This window comes from Salvelinus sp. IW2-2015, linkage group LG18 (assembly GCF_002910315.2).
Source record: "Salvelinus sp. IW2-2015 linkage group LG18, ASM291031v2, whole genome shotgun sequence".
In the NCBI taxonomy this organism is placed as follows: domain Eukaryota; kingdom Metazoa; phylum Chordata; class Actinopteri; order Salmoniformes; family Salmonidae; genus Salvelinus; species Salvelinus sp. IW2-2015.
In genome coordinates, this window is record NC_036858.1 from 10,701,784 (window position 1) to 10,724,778 (window position 22,995).

Consider the following 22,995-nt stretch of genomic DNA (forward strand, 5'->3'; position numbering starts at 1 on the left):
AGGGTCAGGTGGCCAATAAGAAACTAGGGAAAAACACCTGACAGAGAGAAAACGATGAGCAGGAGATCACATTGTGGAAGTAGAGAGGGTTAATCCCTCATATTTGTTCAAGGTAWTTAGACAAGTGCTTTGACACTGAGAAATTCAAATCTGTGCTGAAACCACTAGCTACAGTGCACATTAGCAAAATGAATGRTTTTCATTGACCATGGAGAAATCTGCACTACAGATAATCGTTACTGAACCGTAGTTGTTCAAAGGGATGCTCTGGTCTATTTGTTACCATAACCTGTGGATTTAAAAAATAATGTCTGCTCTATCAACAGCATGCTCAGTTGATCTTTCATAGCTATATTTGTTTTATTCTAACCAAAGATGAGTTACAACTAGCCCCCCAGCATACAGAGATTAAAGCCTAGGAGGCAATTTGATCTGTGTGGGGGTCACTTTACCTTATGTTTCCTTGTTGTCATGGTAACTAATAGGTATCAGTCATCTCCTAACTAGTACACACACACACACACACACACACACACACACACACACACTGACCGAGTCTCTGCTATGTTAACACTTGCTTTCTTCCTACCCCTAAATACCCTCCCTCACAAGCTGCAAATGTTATTTCACACATTACAGTTCATCCATTCCCTACTGAGTCAACAACCTTTTTAGAAAAGTAACTGAATAATTGTCATTGCAAATAGTGAGTTCAAAATATAAACCCACTGTATTAACTTGACTTCCCTGCTGCTATGCTAGTTAGCTTCTTGGCTGGATAGCGCATGGCGTTGCTATGGTAACAGAACGCTCGCAGACTGCAGGGCAAGCAGCAGCAAGTAGGTATCAACACCTGAGTCTCAAAAATGTTCTCACTCACCCGAAAATGGCAAACCATACACTGTCAAAATAAAAGAGTAAAGCTTACCTTCTACTTTTCGTTCCGCACAATATGTGTTAGTGTGGCAGGCACACGGTGTCAATATTGTTTAAAAACATTCCCGACGTCCTGTTCTTCTGCCCTGAAGTTCCTCCTACACAAACAGGCTGTAGTTTCGTCCAATCACACAGCCCATTGTTCGTTCGACAGCCAACGGGCTATCAGCAACGCCTAGTGGGGGTTTGTACCTAAAAAAAATATATWAAAAAATAAGAGTATTCTACAGATTATTGTATAGGACAATAAACAATATTTTTTTAAAGGTCATTTGAAAAATACATTTTATTGAGTAAATGTATATATTGGTTCTCTTAATTTTGATGAGAGATGAACATGTAATTAAATGAATGTTATATGTTGATGTTAAAGTAGAAATGTACCAATTTTAAGGTTGTGCCATTGGATTTGGAGTGGGGTCAAGGAAAAAATGGGGTCCCTGTTGAAGAATGTGAAATACCACTGTACTAACTGATGACCTCTGCACCAGAGAAACACATCAGCCTTTGAGGTTCTCCTTGAGTCATGGACGGATTTGACCCTGCGTTTGAGTCGTTTTAGATCGCTTGGTATTCCACATTCAAGATATGGTCAGTCATAATGAAGTCAGTGTATCGGTATTATGTACATATCCCTACAAAATGTTCACTTCATTAGGTCAAAATAGATTCAAATCAGGTGCTTCATCCTTCATCTCCTGAAGCTACAGAATGAAACGGAAAGCTGCTCCATGATCAGCCATTCAGAGAAGGGTAAAAATCTTGCCAGCTTTGACAAGGTCCTCAAGCAGCTCATCAAGACATTGTTAGTTACATCTTTGCAAAAGCCACTATATTTATCAGGGGCGCAACTTTGGTTTTAGAAGTGGGGGGGCATATKATTTTTWAATATTTTTTTATCCGYTCGGATAAACACTCCAAACAGCCTACCCGACCGTTTGGAGGCGTCGGCATTGTCCTAAAGCATACCGTTGTCTCATTTTGTATCACATTCCAATGCTAAAACTGGTGGGGACAAAAATGCAATTTCAGAATGTGGAGGGGACATGTCCCCCGTCCCCCCATCCCAGTGAAAGTTGTGCCCCTGATATTTATAACAGTAGACAAATGGTGAAAGCAGAAGCTTTTGTAGGTTAGAGCAGCCTTTTTCAAACCTCTCCTCAGAGACCCCCAGACATTTCATATATTTGAACTATTCAACATGTATTTGAACTATTCAACGAGGAATCATCAAGTTTTTGCCTGCCATATCAGTTCTGTTATACTCACAGACATTATTTTAACAGTTTTAGAAACTTCAGAGTGTTTTATATCTAATACTACCATGCATATGCATATCCTAGCTTCTGGGCCTGAGTAACAGGCAGTGTACTTGGGGCACGTTTGTCATCCAAACTTCAAAATACTGTCCCCTACCCAAGAGAGGCTAAAGGGTAGAGCTGGCACTTTCAAGTAGCGGGACTCAACCCAGAAGCTTATAAGAAATCCCGCTATGCCTCAGACGAACCATCAAACAGGCAAAGCATCAATACAGGACTAAGATTAAATCATACTACACCGGCTCCGACTGTGTGGATGTGGCAGGCTTGCAAACTATTACAGACTACAAAAGGGAAGCACAGCCGAGGCTGCCCAGTGACACAAGCCTACCAGACGAGCTAAATTAATTATGCTCGCTTCGAGGCAAGCAACACTGAAGCATGCATGAGAGCATCAGCTGTTCCGCGACAACTGTGTGATCACGCTCTCCGTAGCCAATGTGAGTAAGACCTAAACAGGCACCATGTCACAAGGCCGCATGGCCAGATGGATTACCAGGACGTGTACTCCAAGCATGCACCGACCAACGGCAAGTGTCTTCACTGACATTTTCAACCTGTCCCTGACTTGAGTCTGTAATACAAAACCAATTCAAGCAAACACATAGTACCTGTTTCCCAAGAACACTAAGGAACCTGCCTAAATGATTACCAACCCGAGCACTCACATCTGTAGCCATGAAGTGCTTGAAAGGCTGGCCATGGCTCACATCAACACCATTATCCCAGAAACCCTAGACCCACCCAATTTGCATACCACCCTAACAGATCCACAGATGATGGCAATCTCTTATTGCACTCCACACTTCCCTTTCCCACATGGACAAAAGGAACACCTATGTGAGAATGCTATTCATTGCCTACAGCTCAGCATTCAACACCATAGTGTCCTCAAAGCTCATCACTAAGCTAAGGACCCTGGGACTGAAAACCTCCCTCTGCAACTGAATCCWGGACTTCCTGACGGGCCGCCCCCAGGTGGTAAGGGTAGGTAACAACACATCTGCCACACTGATCCTGAACACGTGGGCCCATCAGGGGTGCGTGCTCAGTCCCCTCCTGTACTCCCTGTTCACCCATGACTGCATGGCCAGGCACGACTCCAACACCATCGTTAAATTTGCTGATGACACAATAGTGTCACCGACAACAATGAGACAGCCTATAGGGTGGAGMTCAGAGACTTGGCCGTGTGGTGCCAGGATAACAATCTCTCCCTCGACGTGATCAAAACAAAGGAGATGATTGTGGACTACAGCAAAAGAAGGACRGAGCACGCCCCCATTCTCACCGACGGGGCTGTAGTGGAGCAGGTTGAGAGCTTCAAGTTCCCTGGTGTCCACATCACCAACAAACTATCATGGTCCAAACACACTAAGACAGTCGTGAAGAGGGCACGACAAAGCCTATTCCTCCTCAGGAGACTGAAAAGATTTGGCATGGGTCCTCAGATCCTCAAAAGGTTGTACAGCTGCACCATCGAGAGCACCCTGACTGGTTGCATCACTGCCTGGTATGGCAACTGCTCGGCCTCCGACCGCAAGGCACTACAGTACATCACTGGGGCCAAGCTTCCTGCCATCTAGGACCTCTATACCAGGCGGTGTCAGAGGAAGGCCCTAACAATTGTCAAAGACTCCAGCCACCCTGGTCAAAGACTGTTCTCTCTGCTACCGCACAACAAGCGGTACCGGAGCGCCAAGTCCAAGTCCAAGAGGCTTCTTAACAGCTTCTACCCCCAAGACATAAGACTCCTGAACAGCTAACCAAATGGCTACTGTGGTGTACAGCAGGTCAGCCACCAGGGGGAGCCTCGTCGAGGCCTGGTGACAGACGGAGTATACATCACGAGGCGATGGCTCCATCTGCCTGACGTGCCAGGTCTCGAACGGGCTCTCCGGCCAGGACTAATTGGGGCTGATTGGGAGCTGGTGAGTAATCAAGGGCTGATTGCTCACCAGCTGTGCAAGGCCCATAAAGCTYCCAGAAGGGCAACACACAGGAGAGAGTGGGGGAAGAAAGGACTCCCGTATAGTTGGGGARGGTTGCAGAGGTATGAGGAGGGAGTTCAGTTTTTGTGCCCGACAGGATACAGCAAGACCCGGAGCCYAGAAGACATTATCCCGAAGAGGGTCTCATGGGGGAGACCTATCCTTTTCTTTTTGATTTATTATTTAAATAAACACCCTTGAAACCGAGCTAATCATACTCTGTCCGTGTCTGATCTGTGTAAACGTCTTGACCAAACCCCCTGGTCTGCCACACTACCTAGACTATTTGCATTGCTCCTCCCCCCCCCCTCTTTTACGCTGCTGCTACTCTCTGGTTATTATCTATGCATAGTCACTTTGACACTATCTACATGTACATATTACCTCAATTACTCAACTAACCGGTGTCCCCGCACATTGACTCTGTACTGGTACCCCCTGTATATAGCTTCGCTACTGTTATTTTACTGCTGCTCTTTAATTAGATGTTACATAACACATATTTTTCTTAAAACTGCATTGTTGGTTAAGGGCTTGTAAGTAAGCATTTRACTGTACGTTCTACACCTGTTGTGTTCGGCACATGTGACAAATACAATTTTATTTTACTTGATTTGGTGTCTGCTTCTGCTATAGCAAAGTTCTACCCGTTGTATGCCTTAGATTTCCATTGGTTGTCATCCTCTATGGCCCTTGTTTCATCTGCTATTGTTTGCCAATGGAAGGAGGAATCCTTGCACCTTCAATCACACCAGATTGACCAAGTATTCAAGTAAACACAGGAGATTGTTGTGTAATTCAACCAACAATATGAAARGATGTTGTTGGTTTCCTCTAGAAAACAACTGATTAACTGAGGAGAAGCCTGTAGGCTACATGCTACATACAGATATCTGAGTGCACTACAGCAGATGCAGGGAATTGAAAGTTGATCACGATTATCTCCCATCTTATCATCTATCCTGGGTGACAGTCTATTTTTGCTTTAGCTGAACTGTCATAGTTGAATACAGAAACAGTCTGACACCAAGGCTACCTGAACCCCTTTCCTAGTATATAGTGCTATATTGACTAGTGCATTGCCACTCATTGACATCAGRAATATCCACAGTCACAACATAAGACCAACCCTTTAATAATGGGGACAGGTCAATWTCCAACTTTCCAGAGGGAAGAGGCTATATCCCATTTCATATTGTGAAATCTCCCCAACTGTCTAGATCAGTGTTTCCCAACTCCAGTRCTCGAGTACCCTCAACAGCAGCACACATTTCTGATGAATCCAAGGACAAAAAAAAACTGATTTAACTTGTCAAATATTGATGATTAGTTGACAAGTAGAATACGGTGTGCTTGTCATGCGSCACAACAAATGCATGTACTGGCAAACACTGGTCTAGGCGAAAGGGAAAGTATAAACATGTACGTGTTCGAACAGCAGGCACAAAGGTTTCCACAAGTTACCACAGCCATAAAGTCTGAATTGGCTATAGGCGATCATAAAAAAATGTAWGAAAACAAAAATTTGATTTTTGGTGTTCATTTAAGGTTATGGTTAGGCATAAGATTATCAGTGTGGTTAAGGTTAGGTTTAAAATCACATTTTAAGAAGATACATTGTAGAAATGGGCTTTATGACTTTGTGGCTGGGGTAAGTAGTAATGACCAGCCACAACTCCGATATAAAGTGTGTTTTCTCAAAGTTCCRGGGATGTCAGGTGTCCTATTTATATCCGTACACTCGTAACAACCTCATCATTATGAGACTTCRATTTGATCAAATAAGCCACACATAGAAAATAAGCCATCGGATTTTTGTGTTAACAAAATTCGACACTTTCTCATTGACCTCCATAGAAAAGCTCCTCGCTTGTTGAGCGAAAAAAACGAAACAACGCCACCTGTTGGAGAAGATAGATTTTAGCCCTGTTATCCCTCTCCCCTAACCTCTTCCTCTCTGCTGGAAATTAATACCTAGGGACAGTAAGTACTTCTTGTTGTTGTCTGAGTTGCGACACCGCTGAGTTGAACTGACAGTTGCTGTTGGCAGTCCAAACTTCATGTAAGTTCAACCATTTAATTTCATCATTTTAGCTAAACCGTATAACACATTGATCTTAATAGTGACAGAATTGTGTTCACTTTCATATTCGTTTTTTCTCCAGTGATTTATTTGTGGCCTTGTATGGCTTATTGTAGCTTGATCAAACATAATAAATCACCCTCGAATAAGTTAWTGGGTTAGAAGTATATGTTTGACAATCAAATTGACGTCCAAAAGTCTTAAAAAAACATTTATGGGTATGTTAAATGTGATTGTCAAGTGTGAAYAATAGGCGATACGTTTCACAACAAATGTTAAATGAAAGTGAAACTTAGTTTTGCGAACGCAACATTGTATGCAATTTTTATGTGTTATAAAATGTTTGGCCTTCCTTCTAACGTGTGCTGCAAGATTAGATACATATACGGGGTTCAGTTGAGAACATAAATTATGGTTTATTCGAGTTGTACATGCTGTTAGTTTTTTATGCGCATGTTGGGCCTACTTGTTTTCATTTTGCTATATTCTCCATTTCAGAGGTCACAATGGAGAGCGTCGAAAGTGCAGCCAACATGGAATTGTCAACAACCTTTTCCCAGGTTGTATTTCAGGAAATCCCCCACTCATACGCGCCAAATATTGCCGTGARTTGCTGCTACACTCTGACAGCAGCCATTCAACAGAACCCCAGAGACTGGGTGGGGATATTCAAGGTGAGATTATAGATATTTTGTCYTGAATATTCATGAGTGGTCTGTTTCATCAGAGATTATGATATGGATTGTATTTCCACAAAGGAAATAATAACCTAATATATTTAACAATAGGAATCCACAGTCTGGAATGCCTCCCAGTTGTCAGTCAGTCATGATTGTGTTATAACTGATGTTGTGCTGATTGTGTTATAACTGATTTTGTGCAGGTGGGCTGGAGRACCACAAAGGATTATTACACATTTGTGTGGATAGAACCATCATTGAATCTGATAAAACAGGATGCAAACAGAAAACAAGTGCTTTTTAATGGTAAGACCATGTGTGCATTTTATCCTCAAACTTTTCAACTGACATYAACTTTGATATGAATGATCGTGATCAATTTCYGTTAATTCATTTTTGATGATACCTATAGGCCCATGTTCATTTCTTAATTTTAGATACAAATGACATTTATTTGACATTCAAGTGATCAATATRATGCTGGGGATTACACTGACAATGATGTTGTTATTCTGATAGCATACTACTTGCCAAAGGATGATGCAGAGTTCTATCAGTTCTGCTATATTGATAGCAACGGCCAAGTGAGAGGAGCCAGCACCCCGTTCTGCTTTAAAACCTCAGGGGAACAAAGCACAGACGGCAGCCTGGAAAACGACCTCTTGGTCATCACAACACAGGTACAACGCAATCCACCATACCTAACATTAAAAGTTGATTTGATTGTGTTTTAAAGACCATGCTTGAAATACTTAAAAATGCAGAACTTGTTGTTTGGCTTGCTTAGTTGCTGAGTCAAGGAGATGATGTCCCTCACAAGAACATTTTAGCTAGAATTATCCGTAGGAGAGGTTAGGRATGTACATGATGTGCATTTCTGAATCTAGGAAAAGGTAGAGCAACGTGAGAGGGAGAAAGAAGAGATGGTCATGGAGTTGGGGCAACTGAAAGAGCAAAATGAGATTTTGAGAGGAGTCCTGAAGGAGCAACAGCAAGAGATTGATTGCCTCAAGGTTTGTTTTCAAGACGTTCGTTACAGCATCTGCTAATTTCTAGCCCCTAGTCATGTGTGAGAATGGGAAATTACAATGTGAGGTAACAGAATTGTAACATTACTTCTGCAGTTGTCTAACGAGGAACTATACAAGGCAGACGGGAACCTGGAGKAGCAGCAGCAGAAGTCAAAAGAGCATGAACAACTGACACAGAAAGCTAAATCAATGGAAGACTCACACAAAYGACAGGAGGTAATATTTGGTGAATTCTGTGTCTACAACACAGTGATCACAAATCATCTGACAACTAAGAAACTCTTTCCATACTGAAACATAAATGCTTTTCAACATAACTGGTGGAACTATACTTGATGGATAGATGGGACTTTCCAAACACAGTAATCAAATCAAAGTGTATTGGTCACATACACCTATTTAGCAGATGTTATTGCGGGTGTAGCGAAATGCTTGTGTTCCTAGCTCCAACAGTGCAGTAGTATCTAACAATTTACAACAATACACAAATCTAAAAGTAAAATAATGGAATTAAGAAGTATATAAATATTAGGGTGAGCAATTTCGGAGTGGCATTGACTAAAATACAGTAGAATAGAATACAGTATATACATATGAGATGAGTAAAGCAGTATGTAAACATTATTAAAGTGACTAGTGTTCCATATCCATAACCAGTAGAGGTTATGGACTTGATTTGAGCATTTCTGAATCTAGGAACAGGTGGTGCAAAGTGAGAGGAAGATAGAAGAGCTGGCCATGGAGTTGGGGCAACTGAAAGAGCAAAATGAGACTCTGACACGTGKCCTAAAGGAGCAACAGCAAGAGGTTGACCGCCTCAAGGTTCGTTTGAAAGTCTTTTCTTTCCACCAGCAGGTTTACTTCTAGCCCCTAATCAGGCTGAGAGGGTGATGAATTGTATATTGTTCCTGTAGGAATCCAAAGAGGAACTTGCACAGGTAGTGAGCAAACTGGAGCAACAGCAACAGAATGCTAGAGAGCATGAAGAACTGACACAGAATGACAAATCAATGGATGAATCACACACAGGACAGGAGGTAACTGTCGCAAACCATTTCCCCATTTGGGACTACCAAAGAACTACTACGACTATGGAGTACATTTTGTCTTGTTTCTAACAGTTTCTTTCCATGAAAGGCTGCAGTCTCTGACCCCAATTCATAAAAAATATTTGGTGAACGTGTCAAAACATGTGACAGCTGTTTGTATACCATCAATATTTTCTGTCTCCTTGTCATGTAAAACCATTTCCCCATTTGGGACTACCAAAGAACTACTACGACTATGGAGTACATTTTGTCTTGTTTCTAACAGTTTCTTTCCATGAAAGGCTGCAGTCTCTGACCCCAATTCATAAAAAATATTTGGTGAACGTGTCAAAACATGTGACAGCTGTTTGTATACCATCAATATTTTTCAATGCCTCTATTCTTTTTTCCCCCCACACTTTCTCTGTCTCCTTGTCATGTATCGAAGGGTGTTTTCACATACAGTTCCTTCTGAAAGTATTCAGACCCCTTGACTTTTTCCACATTTTGTTACGTTACAGCCTTATTCTAAAATGGATTAAATTAATTAATTTCCCCAGCAATCTACACACGATACCCCATAATGACAAAGCGAAAATGCAAATGTATAAATAAACAAAAACAGAAATACTTTATTTACATAAGTATTCAGACCCTTTGCTATGAGACTCAAAATTGAGCTCAGGTGCATCCTGTTTCCATGAATCATCCTTGAAGATGTTWCTACAACTTGATTGGAGTCCACCTGTGGTAAATTCAATTGATTGGACATGATTTGGAAAGGCACAAACCTGTCTATATAAGGTCCCACAGTTGACAGTGCATGTCAGAGCAAAAGCCAAGCCACGAGGTCAAAGGAATTGTCCATAGAGCCCCGAGACAGGATTGTGTCGAGGCACAGATCTGGGAAAGGGTACCAAAACATTTCTGCAGCATTGAAGGTCTCTAAGAACACAGTGGCCTCCATCATTCTTAAATGGAAGAAGTTTGGAACCACCAAGACTCTTCCTAGAGCTGGCCACCCGGCCAAACCTAGCAATTGGGGGAGAAGGGCCTTGGTCAGGGAGGTGACCAACAACCTGATGGTCACTCTGACAGAGCTCTAGAGTTCCTCTGTGGAGATAGGGGAACCTTCCAGAAGGACAACCATCTCTGCAGCACTACCAATTAGGCCTTTATGGTAGAATGGCCAGACGGAAGCCACTCCTCAGTAAAAGGCACGACAGCCCGCTTGGAGTTTGCCAAAAGGCAATTAAAGACTCTGACCATGAGAAACAAGATTCTTTGGTCTAATGAAACCAAGATTGAACTCTTTGGCCTGAATGCCAAGCGTCACATCTGAAAGAAACCTGGCACCATCCCTACGGTGAAGCATGGTGGTGGCAGCATCATGCTCTGGGGATGTTTTTCAGCGGCAGGGACTGGGAGACTAGTCAAGATCGAGGCAAAGARGAACAGAGCAAAGTAGAGAGAGATCCTTGATGAAAACCTGRTRCAGAGCACTCAGGAKCTCAGACTGGGGRGAAGGTTRACCTTRCAACYGGACAACGACCCTAAGCACACAGCCAAGACAAGGCAGGAGTGGCTTCGGGASAAGTCTCAATGTCCTTGAGTGGCCCAGCCAGAGCCCGGACTTAAACCCTATCAAACATCTCTGGAGAGACTTGAAAATAGCTGTGCAACAACGTTACCCATCCAACCTGAAYAAGCTTGAGAGGATCTGCAGAGAAGAATGGGAGAAACTCCACAAATACATGTGTGTCAAGCATGTAGCGTCATACCCAAGAAGACTCAAGGCTGTAATCACAGCCAAAGGGGTTTCAACAAAGTACTGAGTAAAGGATCTGAATACMTAWGTAAATGTGATATTTCKYTTTTTTCTTCTTCTACAAACCAGTTTTTGCTTTGTCATTATGGGGTATCGTGTGTAGATTGAATACATTTTAGAATAAGGCTGTAACCTATCAAAATGTGGAACAAGTCAAGGGGTCTGAATACTTTCCGAAGGCACTGTATAGTCCTCTTTAATAAAGTAGTGTAGTGTGTGGTGCAGGAATAACGACAAGCGAACCTGGGGAGCTTTGTGTTCACATTGGTCTAAAAAAAGAGAACCGGCCTGCAGAATTCAAGCGAACCGAAGTCAGACCACCTCTCGAGATGGTCTCAGTTCGGTTCACTTCGGGGGGATCTTTTGAGGGGTCTGAGTTCCTTTGGAGAGTTTATGCTACACAAAATATTAAGCGAACTGCACTCGCCAAAATTGGCTTAAAAAGGGACAAAGTCTGAGTCACTTTAACTTGCTATTTCTCTTCACAAATGCCTGCAGTCTCTGACTCCTATTTGTGAGAAATATGAACGAGCATTGACCAAGATCAAACAGCTGAAGAAGGAGCGAGAGGAGTTGAAAGGAAAGGTTGAGGTTCAAAGTGTGGAGATTGCACAGTGAGTACTTGTCTCGAGCAATCCATTCAATGGACATATCTTTCTAGTACAACACCTCTCCAGTCATATCATGATATCATCCTGTCTATATATAAACTCAGCAAAAAAAGAAACGTCCTCTCACTGTCAACTGTGTTTATTTTCAGCAAACTTAACATGTGTAAATATTTGTATGAACATAAGATTCAACAACTGAGACAGAAACTTAACAAGTTCCACAGACATGTGAATAACAGAAATMGAATAATTTGTCCCTGAACAAAGGGAAYGAGTCAAAATCAAAAGTATCMGGTGTGGCCACCAGCTGCATTAACTACTGCAGTGCATCTCCTCCTCATGGACTGCACCAGATTTTCCAGTTCTTGCTGTGAGATGTTACCCCACTCTTCCACCAAGGCACCTGCACGTTTCCGGACTTGCGGGAATGGCCCTAGCCCTCACCCTCCGATCCAACATGTCCCAGACGTGGTCAATGGGATTGAGATCCAGGCTCTTCGATGGCCATTGCAGAACACTGACATTCCTGTCTTGCAGGAAATCACGCACAGAACGATCAGTATGGCTGGTGGCATTGTCATGCTGGAGGGTCATGTCAGGTCATGCCAGAGCCTGCAGGAAGGGTACCACATGAGGGAGGAGGATGTCTTCCCTGTAGCGCACAGCGTTGAGATTGCCTGCAATGACGACAAGCTCAGTCCGATGATGCTGTGACACACCGCCCCAGACCATAATGGACCATCCACCTCCAAATAGGTCCCGCTCCAGAGTACAGGCCTCGGTGTAACGCTCATTCCTTCGACGATAAACGCGAATCCGACCAAAACCGCGACTTGTCAGTGAGAGAAATTTTTGCCAGTTCTGTCTGGTCCAGCGACATGGGTTTGTGCCCATAGGCGGCGTTGTTGCCGGTGATGTCTGGTGAGGACCTGCCTTACAACAGYCCTACAAGCCCTCAGCCTATTGCGGACAGTGAGCACTGATGGAGGGATTGTGCGTTCCTGGTGTAACTCAGGCATTTGTTGTTGCCATCTTGTACCTGTCCCGCAGGTGTGATGTTCGGATGTACTGATCKTGTGCAGGTGTTGTTACATGTGGTCTGCCACTGCGAGGACGATCAGCTGTCCGTTCTGTCTCCCTGTAGCGCTGTCTTAGGCGTCTCACAGTACGGACATTGCAATTTATTGCCCTGGCCACTACTGCAGTCCTCATGACTCCTTGCAGCATGCCTAAGGCACGTTCACGAAGATGAGCAGGGACCGTGGGCATCTTTCTTTTGGTGTTTTTCAGTCAGTAGAAAGGCCTCTTTAGTGTCCTAAGTTTTTGTAACTATGACCTTAATTGCCTACCGTCTAAGCTGTTAGTGTCTTAACGACCGTTCCACCGGTGCATGTTCATTAATTGTTTATGGTTCATTGAACAAGCATGGGATACAGTGTTTAAACCCTTTACAATGAAGACCTGTGAAGTTATTTGGAATTTTACGAATTATCTTTGAAAGACAGGGTCCTGAAAAAGGGACGTTTCTTTTTTTGCTGAGTTTATATATATATTTTTTTTACACTTGTGTAACAATGCTGTTCCTCATGCCCCTGTGTCAATAGGCTGAGCCCAAGGCTCAGAGATTCTGAGCAGGAGTCTTACAGACTGAAGGATAACATTCAGCTTCTACAGGTCAGCACACTCAGCAGAGTAATTGATGTAAATGCATGCCTGTAACACACATACACTCTTTAAAAGACCRGTTGGCCAATTAATTTAGTGCTTTCTTTGATGTGAAAAAAACCTGTCAATCACAGAATCTCATGTTGACCCTTTCCAGGTGGATCTCCAGAGCAGTGAGAAAGAGAAGGCGAAGCTTTCTGTGGAGCTGCGCAAACTGCGTGGTCTCACACATGACCTGGAGGACTTGAAGACTGAGAACAAGGCCTTACACAGAAGCCTGTCAGAGCAGGGGCTCCAGCCACAGCAGGAGATGGTGGACAGTGATTTGAAGGTTGGAACAAGTTGCTAAAAGAACTATGTCCTTCCTGTACACGCCATTGTGAAATGTAATACTGTAGTCTTCTTGTGTGCCTTCAGGTGCAATACCAAGCTCTTCTTGGCCAGCTGCAGGAGGCTCGGACACAGTTGCACCAGGAGCTGCAGGCTTCCAACAACACACGCAGACGTGCAGAGCAAGCAGAGGGGGAACTGGTGAAGGTCAATGAGTGCACGAATCTCATAGTCAAGAGGTCTACACAGGCGGAGCAGAAAAGCAGCAAACTAGAGGTGCTTAGAGAATATCTTTGACGCTATTTTGATCCACAGACAGGGTCAGGGATATCATTTTTTTCTTACCAATATGTTGTTTGTTCTGGGAAAGTAGTTCACCTGTGAGAGCAAATGGATATAAAACGCACTAAACGTATTCTCTTGGCTGATCACAAGTTCCCTGTTCTCTCCTCTCAGATGCAACTTTTAGAGTTCCACAGAGTCATTGAGGAGAAAGAAAGCATGGCAGAGATCGCTAAAGTAGAGAAAGAGGAGTTGTCCAGAGAAAATCAGGTGATTGCTGTGAATTTTGATACTCTTTACTAGTCATTTAATTATTTACAATTAGGGACATTTGCTTACATTGGGGTTTTGCCACTGTATTCTATCTGTCAGGATCTCAAAAGAAATGTTGAGAGACTCCGCAAGGAGTTTGCTGACATCCAGGCTGCTCCAGTGTCCATGCAGCATCCCAACCCTTATGGCTCTTCAACTGACCCCACCCCCACTGAGGAGCAGCAGCAAGATACACTGGCTGCCTCTCTCCACTTTGGGAACCCTTATGAGACCCCAGGTATTCCCAATATTCCAGCTGTTGGAAAGCCTCACCTAAATATTCTTAAATGAGACATGAACGCCACTTGTGCCTCATGGACACGCCTTCTTGGAAAATAACAAAACAGGTTCAACTATMGCTGACATATGATTCTGTTTGCAGGCCCTGCGACAAACGCGGAGGAGGTATGTTAAGTCATTCCTATGATATACATGGTTATACGGCAGATTATGTTTGCAACAACATACACTAGTGGTTTGGTTTCATAATGCTCTATAATTTTTGTGCTGGAGTACAGTTAACTATCCAGTCTAGATCCGATATTATTACCACTTATGACCCGTGTCTGTCCCATAGTTGTCCTTGACGTGTCGTCACTGCCATGAGCGCTTCCCTGGCATCACCCCGAATGAGCTGGAGCTGCACGAGGAGAGCCACAGAGTGTGCCCCTTTTGCACCCTCATCTGTGACGGAATGGAGCAGACCAAATATGAAGAACACGTCTACAGCCATGAGGTGTAGGGAAGCCACATCCTCACAACCCAGAGAGTTGACTACTATTTAAAAAAAGCTGATACCCTACTAATTATATTTCTAAGAGGTGAGGGGGGGGGGACAAATAAACAGGCCAACAACCTATCCACGACATTGTAAGACAAACATTTAAAGTCCCGTTTATTACTGTAAACGTTATCTTACCTGGTAAAATAAGGGTTGTGAATTTAATGTCTYGGAAATCTGTATCTAATTGAATTTMRCTGAATTGATCATATTGTTTTAGACACTTTTAGGGTTAGGGTTGCCTGTTTTTTCTTAATTTGCCTCCATCGCTGATGGATAGGACTGTATGGATTTGCTATTTAATCGTTTCCTAGGTTTACTCTACTGCTATTATCTCTTCTGAACTACTGTATGTTTACTTTGGCTAACTTCACTATATTCCCCTTGAACCTGCTGCTAAAATGTAAATGATGTGTTGCATAATAAAGTCAAATGATTAATGGTCAAATGATGCTCTCTGATAATGTAAGGGTTGAAATGAGATTCATGTGGGATGTTCAAGCAACAAATAAAGTTCTCTTCACAGTTGTGTTGACATGAAAAGAAACATGTTTTTGTAGCACAAACTGCAACATGCAAAGAAATCCTCTGATGTTTTAATAGAAGGTAATTGAATATAATGACATTTTTTAAAATAAAAAAACTAATCCATGATTGACAACTGCCACAGAAAACAACATTTGTGACCTAGTTTTCATCTCCACAATCGCTGAAGGGAAGGAAGCAATATCATGTGTACCTACCAATGATTTATATACATAATTGGTACCTACCCTTTAAAAGTTAAAAGTTAAATACACCATTTCAATTCAGGACATTCCCAACAGGCACACATTGTTCTTCAAGAAGTTACCGAGACTTCCSACGTACCAAAAATCCTATCTTTCTTAAGGCGTTATCTGATTGGCCTCCTCAGGTGTGACATCACGGGAAGTCAGCTCAGAAAAGAGGGCTGGCAGCCAATACTGTGGCTCTCCAGAAGCTTGGGAATCCAACCACGCCAAGCCCTCTTTCAACAGGTGATCCTAAGACAACAAGGAGTGTGTATGTTAGGATGGTGGTGAGCTAAAATCAAATCAAGAACCATGGTTCTATGGTGCTTCGTCACTCCCAATTTTCTTCTAACCATTTCCTTCTCTAAAATATCCTCCTAAACTCTTGGCAGCTTTGCTTTGCATTTCCTCTGTAGGCGACTTACCAGCACATGACAGGCCCGCTCTCGCTCCCACTTGAGACTCTCTCTGATCTCACTCACTGAAACGTAGCCCTTCTTCTGCAAATTGGCAGAAAAACAAATATTCATGACACCTGGCACCATATTTGCAGTCCTCTAAATGACTCGGCAAAAGTATCAGAGCAGCATGTTCTGGATCCAAGCATGATGTTGGCAACTGCTCACAAGAAAAAACAAACAGCGCCCCTCTTTAATCTCACAATCAGTATTCTGAGACATTTTTGACAAGTCATTTAGCATAATTACTGATGAGGCAGCCGCACAATACAGATTCAAGAGGTGAAATGAAGGATTACCTCAGCCAGCTGAAGTACCACAGTGTGGTCCATGTTGAGCTCTGCTGGCACTGACTGCACGAGGTAAGAGCCTCCAACAGGAATCATCCCAAAGCCGTTCCCCATGACTTTCAGCTTCTTTATGGCCCGCACCAAGTCATCTCTGGAGTGGAGAATAGAGATACAATTTCAACTTCATAATGAAAGTGCACTAAAGTTGATTAATAAATATCAATATGTTTACATTATTGTATTTAGTATTTATTAGGATCCCCAATTAGCTGCTGGGGAGGCAGCGGCTACTCGTCCTGGAGTTCAAACAGGAAACAGGATAACAAATAAAATACATAATATACATAGCACTAAATTTACATTACAATTTAGCCATTCAGCAGATGCTCCCATACAGAGCGACCCACAGCCAGGCGAGTCAACCACATATCAAAGTCCTATCCCAACCACGTATCACATACATAATACAATGCAAAATACAATACAAAATGCATAAAAATGTCTCTGTCTCTCCACAGTCCCCGTCGTGCCGTATGGTGTTCTTTAATTTATTTTATCTTGTTTATTTGCTAGGTTGAGTTACCTGGGGTGGCAGAGTTCAATTTAGTCATGGCTCTATTTAATACTGTGTGTTTCCCAGCCTCTGTTCTGGACCTGGGGACAGTGAAGTCCTCTGGTTACATGTCTAGTGTTGTACCGATGAGTGTCCGAACTGTGTGCCAACTGCTTGAACAGACAGTTCGGTACCTTCGACACATCAARACCTRGCACAAAGACCAATAGTGATGCAGTCAATCTCTCCTCAACTTTGAGCCAGGAGAGATTGACATGCATGTCTGTTGACATMCGCCCTCCGTGTACATCTAAGAGAAATCAATATGTGCTGACCTGTTTTAGATCAACTGCAATTTGCCTATGTCCTTCTTTGCTGCAACTGACSACACAACTGCACAGTAGTCCAAGTGCATCAAAACTAGGGCCTGTAGAACCTGTCTGGTTGACTGGGATATCAAGAAAGCAGAGCAATGCCTTATCYTGTACAGACCTCTTCCCAATTAAGTAARCATTGCATTCGGAAAGTATTCAGGCCCCTTGACTTTTTGTTATGTTACAGCCTTATTCTAAAATTGATTCAATTGTTCCAAGATTGAACTCTATGGCCTGAATGCCAAGYGTCACATCTGGGGGAAACCTGGCACCATCCCTACGATGAAGCATGGTGGTGGCAGCATCATGCTCTGGGGTTGTTTTTCAGCGGCAGGGACTGGGAGATTAGTCAAGATCGAGGGAAATATGAACGGAACAAAGTACAGAGAGATCATTGATGAAAACCTCCAGAGCGCTCAGGAACTCAGACTGGCGTGAAGGTTTACCTTCCAACAGGACAACAACCCTAAGCACACAGCCAAGACAACGCAGGAATGGCTTCGGGACAAGTCTCTGAATGTCCTTGAGTGGCCCAGCCAGAGCCCGGACTTGAACCCGATCGAACATCTCTGGAGAGACCTGAAAATAGCTGTGCAGTGACTCTCCCCATTCAACCTGKCAGAGCTTGAGAGGATCTGCAGAGAAAAATGGGAAAAACTCTCCAAATACAGGTGTGCCAAGTTCTGTCATGTAGCGTCATACCCAAGAAGACTCAAGGCTGTAATCGCTGCCAAAGGTGCTTCAACAAAGTACTGACAAAGGGTCTGAATACTAATGTAAATGTGATCCGTTTTTTAAATTTTATACATTTGCAACAATTTCTAAAAACAAGTTTTTGTTTTGTCATTATGTGGTATCGTGTGTAGATTGATGACGAATATTGTTCGTTTTTTTCCATCCATTTTAGAATAAGGCTGCAACGTAACAAAATGTGGAAAAAGTTAAGGGGTCTGAATACTTTCCGAATGCACTGTATATATTTTGACCATGATAGCTCGTTTAGTCTCCTTAACTTGCTCAATAGCCACACTATTCAATAATCAATTGATGAGGTTTAGGGTTGAGCAAATGATTTGTCGCCAAAAATGATGCTTTAAGTTTTTTAGATATTTAACACCAGCCTATTGCTAGTTACCCATTCTAAAACTGACTAGACCTCTGTTAAGGGTGTCAGTTATATATTTTACTGTTACAGCCGACGTGTATACTGTTGAGTCYTCTGCGTACATGGACAAAGAGGCTTTATTCAAGGTCAGTGGAAGGTCATTACTAAACACAGAAAACAATAATAGTCCAAGCCGGRTACCCTGCGGTACACCACACTCAACCGTTTTTGCATTACAGAGACTTCCATGTGTTCTATTGGACAGATATCAGTCCATCCATGATGAGGCAAATTATGTTAATCCTTATAACAACTGTTTTTTCAATGACATCAAAGGCTGCACTGAAGTCTAACAAAACAGCTCCCACGATCTTCTTATCAATTTCTTTCAGCCAATCATCAGTCATTTGTGTCAGGGCCGAYCACGTTGAGTGCCCTTCCCTATAYGCATGCTGAAAGTCTGTTGTTCATTTATTTTCTGTAAAATAACATTGGTCGAACAATATATTTTTTTCAAAAATGATGCTAAGCACCGGTAACAGGCTGATTGTTTGAACCATTCAAGGGTGCTTTGCTATTTTGGGGCAGCGGAATGTCCTTTGTCTCCCTCCAGGCCTGAAGGCACACTCCGTCTTCTAGGCCAAGATTTAAGATGTGGCARATAGGAGTCGCAATGTATTCCGCTACCAACCTCAGTAGTTTACCATCCAGGTTGTCYGTACCAGGTGGTTTGCCCTTATTTATAGATATCAATAATTTTTTCACCTCTTCCACACCCACTTTGCAGAATTTAAAGCTACAGTGCTTGTCTTTCATCATTTGGTCCTTTATGCATGAATATGAAGGCTCAGCATTTTTTGATTGCATGTCATGCCTAAGTTTGCTTATCTTGCTAACAAAAAAGTTATTAAAGTGGTTGGCAATATCAAAGGGTTTTGTTATGAATGAGCCATCAACCTCGATGGAGCAGAGTTAGCTTTTCTGCCTAGAATTTCATTGAAGGTACTCCAGAGATTTTGACTATTATTCTTTATATAATGTATATTTGTTCCATAGTATAGTTTCTTCTTATTTTTGTTTAGTCATGTGATTTCTCAATTTACTATACGTTTGCCAATCTGCTGTGTTGCCAGACTTATTTGCCATTCCCTTAGCCTCATCCCTCTCAGGCATACAGTTTTTAAATGAATCATCTATCCATGGGGATTTGGCAGTTTTAACAGTACGTTTATTTATTGCTGCATGCCTGTCAGTAACCGGAAGAAGCAATTTCATACATGTTTAAAGTGCAGCGTCAGCATGTTCCTCATTACACACATTAGACCAACACATATTTTTCACATCTTCAACATAAGAATAATTGCAAAACCTCTTGATCGCTTATACACTATTTTAGGTCCAGTCTTTGAAACTTTGGTTTTCCTAGCTATGACTATTATGTTCACTACATCTGATAGGTGTGGAAACTGRTTTAGATCAGATTTCGGAAGCATTAGTAAAGATGTGTTCAATACAAGTGGATGATTTAGTTCCTGTTCTGTTTGTAAATACACTGGTAACTGATAACCTGAATCAGGTTGTAGGCACTAGTTACAGTTTAAGGTTTTTTCTTGAGTGGACAGCTTGATTAAAGCCAGTCAATATTTTGGTCACCCAGAAAATAAACCTCTCTGTTGATATCATATACATTATCAAGCATTTCACACATATTATCCAGATACTGACTGTTAGCACTTGGTCTATAGCCGCTTTCCACAAGAATAGGGTTTAGGTGAGGCAAGTGAACCTGTAGCCATACTACTTCAACAGCATTTGACATGAGATCCTCTCTAATATTAAATATGATGATAAATGTTGACTTTCTGCATTACTTAGGAGAGAATTTATTATATCATTTCTGATATTTGTCAGATAGTACTCACTGGCTCACATCCTGAGCAAATTTCCCCCTTCCCTTCAACACTCTGTGATGGAGTTCGTCCAGGGTAATAAGTCCTAAAACACAGAGATGGAACACCAATGAACGACACATTTCAAAATGCAGTGTTTTGCTATGACTTTGATGATGTTCCAAAGAAGCCTCACCTCCATTTCTGTGTTTCAGGGCCAGGCATACTTCAATGATCTGCACACCCAACTCGTAATAGAAGTCACCCACACCAAGCATCTCTGACCAAAAGCCTTTGCCAGCTGTCAATGACACAGAAAACACTTCATTGGTTGTATTTCAATTCCTTGAATAAATACAACATATGAGTAACCACATGCATAAAAAAGGAGTAAAGGACATTTTAATGGGCTTTTAATGTAGAGCAAAAACAACTTCTATTTTAAACAGACACAGTTGTGATTCTCACAGGCAAGTGGGTCAACTCCAATGGTGGCACACATCTCCTGAAACTGGACCCGGAACTGGGAACTCTTACGAATCTCTTGTTTGTGCTTGCTGGCAAATTCCTCAAGGTTAGATTTGAAGGTCTCCAGCTGTTTTGACATCTGAAAGACCATGATGTTTTAGATATTTCCACAATGGCGACAGCTTGACTAGCTACATGGATTGAATAACATTCCAATGAAGACACACTTGCACACATAAGCTCAGTTGGTAGAGTATGGCGCTGCTCGACTATGAAAACCCAACTGGCATTTACTCCTGAAGTGCTATATCCACATTTACTATAACCACTGTGGTTGTTATCTGACCCTACCGGTCATCTATGAACATTTAAACATCTTGCAGAACAATCTGGCCTAAATGGCCAAACTATTATAATCTCCACCCTGCACAGCCAGAAGAGGACTGGTTCCCCTCTAGGTTTCTTCCTTGGTTCCTTCCTTACTTACTCTGGAGTTTTTCCTAGCCACTGTGCTTCTACATCTGCATTGCTTGCTCTTTGGGGTTTAAGGATGGGTATCTGTATAACACTTTGTTACACTTACTGGTGTAAACTGGGCTTTATAAAATCAATTTGATTGTTTGCAACGCCAGGATAGTGGGTTGATTCCAGGGACCACKCGTAAGTAAAATGTATGCACGCATGACTAAGTCGCTTTAGATGAAAGTGTCTGCTAAATGGCATATTATAATATTATTATCGAGCTTACCTGAACAATTTGATCCTCAGCTAACACTGTCCCCCTCTCTTTATACTTGGCCTACAAAAAAATAAGAGAGTGTTTTGGATAAGATGGTTGTACTTCTGAAATGCCTTGGATTCATTGTTTACATTTTGTAGATGGGCCCATTCATCTAGACAACGTTACCTCTGCAAGCTTCTTTTTGGCGATTGCTCCCGCACCTACTCCTCTCCTATGCATCTTGTTGATGTGAAAAAAGTACTAGCTAGCTATGAAAAAGTTGACACCGCTATTGTTATGCTTGCCAACTAACGTTAGGTAGCTAGGTAGTTTACAGTTGCACGGTCAAAGTAATTTGTTAGGTCGCGAGGTGCTTTTAGTCTATTGCAGTCATATGATAGCTCTCAGCATTCCGTTCTTATTCAATAATCATTTCTATGCACACAACTTTGAAATCGACTAATTTCGCACTATTCGTGACACTTGAGAGCTAGCAAGGTCTATTTGCTTAGTTTAGGAACCCGGAAGTAATTTCATCCTGTGTTTAACGAGTGGCAATGCCATCAAATTTGGTACTGCCACCTACTGCCTCGGCAAGAGACTTCTTTTGCCACCAACTAGACTGTGAATCAGAGACTGTGAAGGAGTGAGTGCATACACTTTCATACTTGTCCCCCATGGGAATTGAACCTACAACCCAGGAATTYCAAGTACCATGCTCTACCAACTGAGCCACACAGGACACCTCCCAGTTGGATGTTTCCCCACCAATTTCATGGTACTATTGAGCCCTGTGTGTCGCAGTCTCAGCCTTCTGATTACACTTTCCTCCCTTCTCTCTTGGCCTGAGGATCTCCCTGCCCCCAACTTTTCCTGGATCTTATACAGGTGTCTTCCCTTTCTCTCCCTGTTCCACAACTCTTGCCATTTGTTTTTAACCACTGACCATTGGGGTCTTAGTCACCTCCCTGACCAAGGCCCTCCCCCCGATTGCTRAGTTTGGCCGGCCGGCCAGCTCTAGGAAGAGTCTTGGTGGTTCCAAATTTCTACCATTTAAGAATGATGGAGGACACTGTGTTCTTGGGGACCTTCAACGCTGCAGACATTTTTTTGGTACCCTTCCCCAAATCTGTGCCTTGACACATCCTGTCTCGGAGCTCTACGGACAATTCCTTCGACCTCACGGCTTGGTTTTTGCTCTGACATGAACTGTGGGACCTTATATAGACAGTTGTGTGCCTTTCCAAATAATTTCCAATCAATTGAATTTAGCACAGGTGGACTCCAATCAAGTTGTAGAAACATCTTAAGGATGATCAATGGAAACAAGATGCACCTGAGCTCAATTTCGAGTCTCATAGCAAAGGGTCTGAATACTTATGTAAATAAAGTATTTCTGTTTTTTATTTTTAATACATTTGCAAAAATGTAATACGTTTGTGTAGATTGATGAGGGGGAAAAWGAATGAAACCAATTTTGGAATAAG

General features: G+C 42.4%; 2 protein-coding genes across 2 annotated transcripts; one reads left to right on the top strand and one right to left on the bottom strand.

Moving 5' to 3' along the window:
* Window positions 1-6,191: 6,191 nt before the first annotated feature.
* calcoco2 (calcium binding and coiled-coil domain 2) lies at window positions 6,192-15,405 on the top strand. The gene is made up of 16 exons (XM_024007373.2): window positions 6,192-6,308; window positions 6,828-7,003; window positions 7,213-7,315; window positions 7,529-7,689; window positions 7,897-8,022; window positions 8,134-8,256; window positions 8,737-8,862; window positions 8,955-9,077; window positions 11,395-11,510; window positions 13,112-13,181; window positions 13,330-13,503; window positions 13,590-13,778; window positions 13,959-14,054; window positions 14,157-14,334; window positions 14,479-14,501; window positions 14,674-15,405. The coding sequence occupies exons 2-16, from the start codon at window positions 6,836-6,838 to the stop codon at window positions 14,836-14,838; spliced, it is 1,941 nt and encodes a 646-aa protein (XP_023863141.1). The 5' UTR covers window positions 6,192-6,308; window positions 6,828-6,835; the 3' UTR covers window positions 14,839-15,405.
* Window positions 15,406-15,457: 52 nt separating this feature from the next.
* snf8 (SNF8 subunit of ESCRT-II) lies at window positions 15,458-22,040 on the bottom strand. Its single transcript, XM_024007374.2, has 8 exons — window positions 21,695-22,040; window positions 21,536-21,586; window positions 20,788-20,926; window positions 20,516-20,620; window positions 20,353-20,425; window positions 16,408-16,549; window positions 16,076-16,150; window positions 15,458-15,902 (listed from the first exon to the last, which is right to left on the bottom strand). The coding sequence occupies exons 1-8, from the start codon at window positions 21,746-21,748 to the stop codon at window positions 15,765-15,767; spliced, it is 777 nt and encodes a 258-aa protein (XP_023863142.1). The 5' UTR covers window positions 21,749-22,040; the 3' UTR covers window positions 15,458-15,764.
* Between the last annotated feature and the right edge of the window lie 955 nt (window positions 22,041-22,995).